The 10,812-nt window shown below is 45.3% G+C and overlaps 1 protein-coding gene across 5 annotated transcripts in view; it reads right to left on the bottom strand.

Annotated features, from left to right (window-relative positions):
• Positions 1-3,218: 3,218 nt before the first annotated feature.
• The window catches only part of SYBU (syntabulin), a 42,879-nt gene continuing 35,285 nt past the window's right edge, over positions 3,219-10,812 (bottom strand). For all 5 annotated transcript variants that reach the window (XM_064442213.1, XM_064442215.1, XM_064442212.1 and 2 more), the window contains 4 exons: positions 10,234-10,336; positions 7,678-7,881; positions 6,549-6,698; positions 3,219-5,324 (listed from right to left, as the gene is read on the bottom strand). In XM_064442213.1, the coding sequence (XP_064298283.1) occupies positions 4,211-5,324; positions 6,549-6,698; positions 7,678-7,881; positions 10,234-10,336 (1,571 nt within the window). In that variant the 3' untranslated portion in view covers positions 3,219-4,210. The remainder of the gene's footprint in view (positions 5,325-6,548; positions 6,699-7,677; positions 7,882-10,233; positions 10,337-10,812) is intronic.

Raw genomic sequence — 10,812 nt, 5'->3', positions numbered from 1 at the left:
GTTTGAGTTCCTTGAGGTACCTTGTGCCCCCACTGGAGATGCTGCTTTCCCTCCTGCTGCCATAGGCTCCTCCTCTTCCCTCTCCATATGTGGCCTGTTGGCCATGTCCTTTTTTTTTCCCCTCTTTACTGAAAGCTGGTGATTGCCTTCACTGTTGTTCTCGACTATGGAGGACTGACCTGCCAGGAGGACTGAAAAACCCTTCTTTCCTTGACTGTTTCTAGAGGTTGGGATTTAGGAGAGGCAGTGGATTTGGGGGGAAAGGAAGAAGAAATGAGTGAGTAATCAGGAGTCGCGAACAGCCTTGTGAGAGGGTGGACATAAGTAAGGGTGCAGGCGGACCTGGTGGGGAGGTGGGCAGCGCCTGTGCCTCAACATTTTCAGCACCTTGGGGGCATGTAGGGTACCTCTAAGCTGAATATTAAAGGAGGGCTTTTTTGTCCCTGGATTAGAAAGGAAAATGCTTAAAGGATTATCAACAGGCTTTGCTTCAGCCCAGGAAGGAGCTGGCTTGGTTCCTATGCTATCCTGTAAGCCTGAATTCAAGCAGACCTGCTATTTCACCCACAGCCTGTGAGCTGCACATCCTTCCCACCTGCACCCTTCAAGACAAGACTTCCCAGTGCAGTATGGATATGGACATTTTCTAAACTCTGAAAAAAGGATAGGAGTTTTTATTAAGTGTTTGGAAGCTGATGGTCCTCCCCTAGCTACTTGGTACAGCACCAGCAGGATCCAGATGAGACGTGACTAAGACTAATGCCAAATATTAGAGGGAAGAAAATTAAGCTGGTATGTCAGCCAGCTCTGTGGATTGGGGAATGAAGGCCAGTCACCCAAAGCCTGGGACTGGAACATTTATCGTGGCACTTCAGGCCTCCTCTTAAAAAGGGCACCTTGAGCTGTTGACACCTTTCCAGTATGGAGGACTCTTGTGGTTTAACCCCAGCTGGCAGCTCAGCCCCACACAGCCGCTCGCTCACTCCCCCAGTGGGATGGGGGAGAGAATCCAAATGGGTAAAAGTGCGAGAGCTTGTGGGTTTACATAAAGACAGTTTAACAGGTAAAGCAAAAGCCTCACACACACCAAAGCAAAACAAGGAATTCATTCACCCCTTCCCACGGGCAGGCAGGTGCTCAGCCATCTCCAGGACAGCAGGGCTCCATCACGCGTAACAGTTACTTGGGAAGACAAACGCCATCACTCCAAACATTCCCCCGTTCCTCCTTCTTCCCCCAGCTTTATATGCTGACCGTGACATCATATGGTGTGGGATAGCCCTTGGGTCAGTTGGGGTCAGCTGTCCCAGCTGTGTCCCCTCCCAGCTTCTTGTGTCCCCCCAGCCCACTCGCTGGGGGGGGTGTGTGTTTGAAATACAGAAAAGCCCTTGACTCTGTGTAAGCCCTGCTCAGCAGGAACAAACACATCTCCGCATTATCAACACTGTTTCCAGCACAAATCCAAACCATAGCCCCGTACTAGCTGCTGCGAAGGAAATTAACTCTATCCCAGCTGAAACCAGCACAAAGAGGAAAAATGGAGGCTTGAAAGCAAGCTGAATTTTGGGTAGAGATCAGAGTAAGCCCTTTTATAGGGAATGAGGTGGGAACGCTGTCACCTCTCACTGAGCACAGTTAAATGCCTTACGAAAGCCGAGTGGACAGAAAGATTTTTTTAAAAGCAGGAAACGCCTACGCTGTTATTCTGGTGTTAGCGCCTTATGGCTTAAACTGTGTTTAAAAACACTGCTGCTAAGTGGAGCCTGCCCGAACCATGGTTTGAAATTCAGCCTATTGAAATTTTAAACATAAGTGTAGGTTTGTGCTGCTTTGTTGCCTGCCTCCTGCAAAAGAAACCCATGTAGTCACAGATGAATGGCTCTCCTAAAAAAAGCGAGGATCACTTTTTCCTCTAAATTATGCTCCGTTTCACCACTGAAGTGAAGATCACTTGAACAACAGTGAGTATAAAAAAGAAAGCCGAAATTGTAATAAAGTTGGTAACAGTGGGTATAAAATATTGCTCTCTTGGCCTTGAACAGACGTGCTCTGAAGCAGGAATAAGGCATATTCTATAACATGTACCAGTCCCAAGAGATCTAGGAATGATGAAATTCCACAGTTGTGTAAAATTTAGATTAGCACCCCTCCCAAAATAATAATTTTGGCCCTTGTGTCCATGTAATTAAAATAAAAAGCTTTTGAAAGGGACCATTGGGCAATACGTGTTGCAGTAGTGTCATAAGGCAAGCCGGCTGGCCTGCAGGAACCCAAGGCGGCAGGAGAGCATGGAAGAGGACGTTAACGGCAGAGAAAGCAAGATGCTCCTGTGGCTCTCTCTGTGACCTCTTGGGGACTGTGTTACATCAACTTGTCCGTCAGATTTCTCTTCTTAACATAACACTTAACGAACCCTCCTGAATCTTTGTTGCAAACACAAGTAATTCAGAACGCAGCCATCACAGGGACATGGAAGGTCTCTGGGTCGCCTGTCAGCAGAGCGTATCCCCCTCTTGAGCGTTGCAAATGCTCCCTGCATGTGCCTTTCTTTCCAACAGCTGCAGAGCAATGCGTGGCATTGTCTGGCTTCACTAGACCTCTTCTGCTCTGAGTTGCACAAGGAAATACTGTATTTGCTTTGCTGGAGGGGAAGACAGGAGACCAGCGAGGTTTGAATGGCCAGAGATGTTGAAAGGTTGGGTGGAGCCAGACAAAGCCCACTGTTCCATCTGTTGGGTAGTGTTGCCCTCCTCTGATCTGTGCACAGATCTCAAGTTTTGGACGTGGAGAATTTGGTCCCAGTGGCATTTCAGTGTGCACGCCGAGACGGCATGACTCTCAGCTGGGTTAAACGCGGCCTTCTGGACTTCTGTTAAATGCCAGGAAGACTGATACGCTCCTGTCATTGCAGAAATGAGAAGTTACAAGCTTCTATAAGATTACATTGGGTTAACAATTAGGTTACTTGCATCTGTTAATGCAGCGTGGGTGCAGCAGAGCGGGTGGCGTGTGTGTCCGCAGACTGACTGGAGCCTTTTTATCAGGCTGAGCCCTTACACTTGGAGCTGTACTTAGGTTTTTCTCAGTCTAACTCTGTTCTCCGGGTCCTGTGGTTCCTTATGCCCTGAGACAGTCCCTCCTCCTGCTCAGCCTGGGCCTGGCAGCTCAGCTGAGACGGGGTATTTTTAATAGCTTTGCTACAATAAAACACTCACATGTTTAACATTTCTAACATGCTTTACTGAACTTGTAGTTATAAAGGTAATTTACAATAAAGCAGTTAAATAAACAATAAGTTAAAACACAGTACATTTATACATAGTATTTCAAAGGGCTCGGATGACTATCAGGTTCCAATACATTAAGACTTTAGAACAACGTTAATATTCAAAGTGTACCCACGCCTATACTTATCATTGTAACATGTTTCAAGACTCCCAACAACATACATTTTTGGTTACAGTCCCCGTATATGCACAAGACCAGTGAAATGCTCGAGCAATTGTACGATTGAGAAGAGCGCTATACAAGACAGGCACGAACGATGTGCTGGAAGCTGCCTGGGGAGTATGGGGTTTACCTATAAATTGAATTGACACTTCAGACAACAAACGGAAAGCTCTAGCATGCTTTCTGGAGTACACGTGGGAACAAGTCTCCATGTCACCTACTTAACACTGTAGTTTCACAAATGTTTTAGGTTGGTGCTGCCTGAAGAAATACGCCACCTTTCTCTGGCCATTTGCTCCTGTGTGCATCACACACTACTCTTGAACCAGTGCAAAGCGCTCGTACATTTGCTCAGTGAACCAGCCAGGGAAACTGAGCTTAATGCTAACTCAGCAAACAAACACAAACGCGTGCTAGCTGTAATTCTTCTTGATTTCCCTGGTCACATTCACTGTGCAGCTGCTCTGGCACCAGAAAGACACCAGCACAGGGGAGGGACACAGTGCCTGGGAGCAGGAGGACTATTTCTATAGGCAGCGCTACTGTTAAAAACACCAGTTAAAAACATCTTGTGGAACTACAGGATTCATCTTTTTAATTTTGAAACAAGGAACATGTTTTCAAACTAATTTATAGTGCAAATCAAATAGTCAAAAGCAAAACGATGGACTCTGCCAGAATATACAAAAACTTTTTATGATCTGTCTCATCTGTCATTCTCTCTGCCTCGGCCAGCTGGTGCCCAGGGACAGAGTGGACTTTAGGTTTTGATATTGAAGGGTGTGCGGCGTAAAGAGTGCAGGGCCACCAGGCAGCAACCACGAAGCAATGCTCCGATATTGTAAATGGGATCTGTTCCTCCTCTCTGGGTACTGAAAGCCCACATGATAGTTGGTACAACAGGGGCTGCTACAGCCAGAACATCTCTGAGGAGACTGCTGCTCCAGTATCTCCTCTTTATTCCTGTCTGAGAGAAAGTATTGACATACCCAAAGGCTTCATCATCATAAGGTTCTGTAAAATCAAGTTCTTTCATGAAATGGCTTTCCTTAACTCCATGCTCCAGCTTCCTGCATGGGGACTCCATAGGAGACAAAAGAATGGCAGAGTTTGGATCACTTGGAGTTAAGTCCACTATGATACCAGAATCACTGAAGCTTCCAAGAGAAAATTCACCCAATTCCTTCAGTGAAGAAGGTGGGGTTAGAGGACAGGTATCTTGAGCTCTGAAGATGTTTTGAATGAGCTGCTGCACATCTAGGCTATACGGCACCACGTCAGTCTGGACGGCCTGTTCCACCATTACGTTGCTTCTTTTCTCCTCCTCCTCCTCAGAAGATAGTTTTTCATCCAGAACATTTTCAAGCATCTCTCTACTTACACCAGAACTGGAGGGAGCTGGATCACTCAACTCAGAGGTTGTGGTGGTCAAGCTCTCTTCAGATGAACCAGTCCCATTAGCTGTGTCCTCATTAAGAAGCAGCCCACTATCTGCCATCTCCTCTAGAGCTTGGTCCTCTGTGATGAGGCTGTCTGGCATCATGGCAGACAATGCTAACGGCTTCTCCTCCAAGTCACATGGGTACTCCAGGCACTGATCATCCCTTGTAGAGCTGTTCTGAGACATCTCCATGCTCTGCAACAAAGATTCCAGTTTCTTGTTTTGAATGTTTATGTCTATGAAGTATTTCTGAATTTTTTTGTCTTTCTCAGCCAAGCTGTTTTTCATGGTTTCCATAACCTGCTTGAGTTGTTTAATTTTGCTTCTTGCTTCCTTTAAGGCCAGCTCTGCCTCTACACGATTACACTCTTCTTCAATCCAGTCTTCCCTCATCCGTCCCAGCTGAGCTTTGAGCTCTTCTATTTCTGCTTCCCTGTAGCAAAATAAAAATGTTATAACAATTCTGCTGACGGGTCAGTTAAAAGAGTCAATGTGAGGCTCCACTGCACTGGGATGGCTATGCTGCAGAGATGCTCCAAGGAGGAAGCAAATTCCTCCATGCACCATTTGCTGCTACCTCTGAGAGAGCTCGCAGAGACGTAAGCTGGCTGCCAAGACACACCAGCTGAGTGCTAACTGGAGTCACCGGCCTTGCCACGCAGCCAGCAGCCTTGTGGGCTATGCCATGATTCCGGACATTCTGAGATGCAAGTGGTCACCTCTAGGTTAGGTCCAACCAGCAGAGCGCCTAACATCTCACCTACTGCCTCGCCCTGTGGGAAATGAGAAACAGCTGCCTGGATGTGTCCCCCATTCCTTCCAGCAGCTCGTCACATACAGCCAGAGCTGACTCTGGCCTCAAGCAGCAGGACAGCTCGGGGCTGCAGGCACCTGGCTTGCTTTGTCCAGCGAGGAGCCAGAGGCTGCTGCCTTGAGTTGCAAGCAAGTGGGAGAGGTGGCCTCTACGTGAGATCCAGCCTTCGCAGGTGCAGAGACTGGGCTATCCTGAGCTGGACCAAGGGGTCCCCGGGACTCTCTGCCTTGGGGCTCCATTCAAATGGCCTTTGTGCCCGCTTGGCTTGTGTGTGTGCTGGACAGCCAGCTCTCAGGGAGGTTTTAGTGAAAGAAACAACATCTGTTGCTGTGTAATGCACATTGTCACTTCTTTGCTCAGCGTTCGTACAAAGGGCTATTGTGAAAAATTCAATATCTAAGTGACAAAAACACAAGCAGGCACACTGGTTTGTGTAAGAGCCTTTCATTATGGGAGAACGGGGACATTTGCAGTCATATTTCACTGAGTGAGGTAGAACAGAAGACTAAGGTAATACATGCTGGCAGGTAGAAAGAGTTATGTATAAAAGGTCTCAATGCTAAATCAGACTGGTAAAAAATTATCCTTTAAAAATATTCTATTAGGAAAGTTCAAAAAAGGGAAAAGAGACAGCCTATTCATAACTAAACTGCATGGTACATATTCACTGAGCATGCTATGAAACCTGAAATACCTGAGGACAACCTAATGTGACTGATCATATTTCAGATTTCTTAATCAACAATTTATGTCATCAAGAAATGAATAAACATGTCTAGGATTCCCACCTGTAAATGTTCCTGAATAAACCCTTCTAAGTTTGATTTCTGAAGTCAAAGATACCTTTCTTTAAGTTTGCTCTCAGATTCCTTCAGCTTTGTTTTCAAATGCCGTACTGTAACTTCCTTCTGCTGCAGAGGAGTCAAATACTGCTCTGGATTTTGCAGCTTAGTGCTGTGATTGTCACCACAAGAATTGTATCTCCCTGATCGCCTGAAAAGAAAAAACACAAACCATCACATAACTTCACTCCTACAGTTCCTTAGTCCTGGCAAAAAGGAAAAAATCCCATTGACCGATACAAAGCTTGACTCATTTGGGGCTTCTCAGTGTCCACACAGTGACTTTCTCTGGCAAATCAAAGTACTTGAGGAAACAGCTAATTTGTGGCTATAGTGCAAAATTTACTATTTACTGTACTTAATTTCAGTGCCATTACATCAAATGAGACATTTAACTTTAAAATACCTAGCCATCCCCTCACCCGAAATGGGTGGCATGCCCACGGGCAGGCAGCTAGGCCAGTGGCAAGGGCACCCAGCTGCACACACGGCCAGGTGAGGCTGTACCAACTGAGTCCAGCTCCACATGAGTCATGAAGCTGAGCACACTGAAACCTAGATTCATCCTATCTAGCTTTAGCTGTGTATCTGACATGCTTGGTTGTGGAATTGCCTGAAAGAGAGAGAGAAAGAGCAGCAGTGTGATGGCAATTTCTTCTCTGCAATATGAGTTGCACGCTCTGGCAGGTGTCCGTTTTCCTTCCTGTACAGGAAACTGCACTCCTTAGGGAGTTGCCTAAGGCTGGGCAGGGTGAATTTTCACCTGAGTGTATAACGTTTTCTGTATTACCCCACCCAACCCTCTCCGAAGTGAAAGGACCCTTAGATGAAAGAACCAGTAAATCCCCACAAGAACTGATGGCATGAAACCACATGAAGGAGCCTGCCTTGGAGCAAAAACTAACTGCAAAGGGCTTTGACTAAAAGTTACCTTGAATCTTACAGTGCTGAAACAATAAAGCTTTTACATGGGATGGAGCACCCTGTTGACTGTCGAGCCACCAATGTCAGGAGTCACACCTATGCTGAGGAGCAAGGTGACCTTCTTGGCAACTCAGCTGACCCCACGTTACAGTGCAGAGAAGGTAAGTCAGTGCGCTGAACACTGGGATCCTGAAATAAAAACTTGCCTCATCACTGGGCTGCTGTCGCTTCCTTTGTATGAGCCTGAGTTGCTGCTGCTGGCCGAAGAAGCCCTGTAACCCTGATGGATGTTGGCAGGACTCAGCTGGTTTTTGCACAGTGTTGACAAAGGGTCCTTTTCACGGGAAGCTGGTGGGCTGCCTCCAGACTTGTAGGATAAGGATCCATTATTCCGACCATAAGGGCCACGACTGGAGGGGAAACAAAATGGTTAAAGCATATTGGATTGTCCTCATCATGCAACCCATTACGTGTCTTATTTTACACACAAAGTTGTCTAAACACTAAACCAGATAGATACAGTGAGTAGCTGGGAAGAAAGTAAGTCCTGAAGTCATCAGCCACTGCCATTCTTTCACTGCCTGTGGGGCTCTCAGTCTGAATTATGTGATCTAGGGAAACCCTGGCTGTTTCACATTTCTCTGTGGACAGCACAGTTCCCAGTGACTCCCTCAGATCACCCATGTTCCCTGAACTTCTGACTCCATTAAGTAATGAGAGGATTGCAGCCTGGACTAGTGCCAGAAGAACCATGTTTCGACTTTCCCCAGCCAGGCCTGCGGAGAGATGCCCAGCCCTGGAGGTTTGCTGTAAGACCACTTTCATGCTCCTCAGCAAGCAGCCCAAGGGATCACAGCATGCAGTGAAGACAGATTTTGTTAGAGCCACTGTTCTTTTCTGCCTTTGGCATACAGGGTGGTTCAGCTGTCATTGTCAGCTATTCATTTGCTTAGATATAGTTTGAACCCCACTGAGAGTAGGCTGAAATGGTATTAAAATAGACAAAGGAAAGCATGGCTTTTTCTTTCTTCCTTCCAGCTTCCCTCATACATACCAACCTTTCTATTCCCACTCTTTATTAAATAATCTGTCAACTGTGTGTGCTTGAAAGCAACCGGTATCTGCACTGCCCAACAGCTGCCAAAGCTGGGGAGCTCTGAGGTCAGCTTCTCGAGGTGCATTCCTTGCTTGCTCACTTGGTTTGCCTTCCTGCACTACCACGCTGCTACCTTCATCCTCCCATGGAAATTATTCTTCTAAACTATAATGAAAGGGCAGGGTTCAAAAAATACAGAAAAAGGCAAATCCAGCCAGCAAAAGAGAAAGCTTGAACACAAAAAATTAAATACCACAGAATTATGAAGCAAAATCTCTTCTTAAAATTGTCTTAGTTTCCTCCCTTCTCTGAAAATGGAACAGTTTATAAGGAACAGATGGTTGAGTGGCTGCTGCAAACCTTCATCACACTGCTGTGGTTTGGGTGATTTTATAATTATTTTACAATGAAGTGCAGGACTGTGGTTTGTGACAACATTGAAATGTTTCATAGTGAGTTAAGTCAAACAGTTAAAAAAGAACATATTGCAAAGGAGACATCTCTTTCCACTTTCTACAGCGCAGCATCAACTCTGGTGTGAGGCAGGACTTGCACAGACTGCGTAACACAGCAATGCACTATTATAGACAACTTCTGTCCAATTAAGTATGTCAGTATACTCTAATTAAAAGTTCTATTTAAATACACAATAATATATGAAATTATACATAATCTTACTGAAAGTAAGGTGATTTTAGCACTTCATATTATGCTTAGTACTGTTTTTGCCCACAGCCAGTACCTTTACTGGTTAGACTTAACCTACAGAGTGCTTAAGTAATGTTTGTTTTTCTACCAGTCTCACGACACAGATAGGAAACTGCTCATTAAGCATCATTCTGCCCATCTCTGTGCGCTGGGGCACACTGTGACCTTGGAGACGTCTGTGTGATTTCAGCATACGGGTGTCCCACTGTGGGTCCCAGCCTGCCTGCCAGCTCTTCCACAAAGGGCAGGAATCCAGCCCTGTCAATCTGAACTCTTGCCTCCTACTGCAAGAACTGTAACCAGCAGGGATTGTGTGGGCAGGCGCTGCTCTATCCAAACACCCTCGTATTCACAAGCTGTCCGGATTTACACTTCACACATGACAGGGAGAAAACTTAGAGAAATCTTCCATGAAAGGTTCATTTAGATAGATGAATATGATAATTTATTTGCACATTGGTTTAGTTATATAAAGGTTGGGCAATATTGCCTACTTCCTACAAAAAAAAAAAAGGTCATATTCTGGAAAGGTACAGGCTGAGCTGACAATCTATTACAGAGAGAAAACAAAGTGGTAAGACCAAAAGGTTAAGGTTAACTGGTTAGAAGTACTGCTTTTAACTCACATACACCCAGTTGTTTCCTCCTCTGCTCCAGCAGATGCTTTTTCTGCCTTACCTGCTTATATCTCCCATCCTTGTTATGGACAAACAACAAAAAAATACCAGTCAGCTGATCTGGCATACTGACAATTTTTGTGCTTCAAATACATCAATTTCCTTTCTTTCTCATGTCACAGTTCTCATCAGTGTAAGTGCTGCGTGAGAGCATAGTATAACCCAGGATGTTTCAAAACTCACAATATTGGCATTGTATGTATTAGCTGCAAGACCTTACACCGTAGTCTACCTTGGCACGAGCAACACTTGCAATATTCAGGAAAAATTGCTTTGCTTACTTGCGAGAAAAAGATGATCTTTTGCTTCCCGCAGCAGACATATGGACTTCAGGCGCTGAAATACTGCCCGTGCTGCTTGAAGAGCTAAAATCGGCTTCACTCCCTGGAAAGGAAAAGGGAAGAGTGAAAACATGATGGAAATTTTAACTCAAAGACTGTTTTCAAAATAACAATGAATCACAAGCATCCTTCCTTTGTCCGTCCTGTGTGAATTTTAGAAGTTGCATTAATTTTCAAACATCCCTGAGGACAAGCGCTGGATTTGTTCCAGATTTTCAGCATTTCTTCAGAACTGGCACTTCAACAAGAGCAGAAAAAAAAAATACTTGGACACAAACCCCTCACACTACAGAAGCCATTTTAGGCCTTGGCTAGGAACACTTGTGACAACCTGTTTGCTTTCTCACAGCCATGAATACGGCTGCTCATGTGGCTCCTTCAGGAGCACTGTGATTAGGAGTACACAACTGTAACTGAAGATTTCTCTTGCTTTAAGCCATACAAAAATACTTGCTGGGAGAAACGCTGCTTCTATTTCAGTTTCTGAGATGATGTACACATACATGTATATACGCATAA

This window comes from Phalacrocorax carbo, chromosome 2 (genome assembly GCF_963921805.1).
Source record: "Phalacrocorax carbo chromosome 2, bPhaCar2.1, whole genome shotgun sequence".
Lineage (NCBI taxonomy): Eukaryota > Metazoa > Chordata > Aves > Suliformes > Phalacrocoracidae > Phalacrocorax > Phalacrocorax carbo.
The sequence above is the reverse complement of the archived record's forward strand: the minus strand, read 5'-3'. Positions and strand labels throughout refer to the sequence as shown.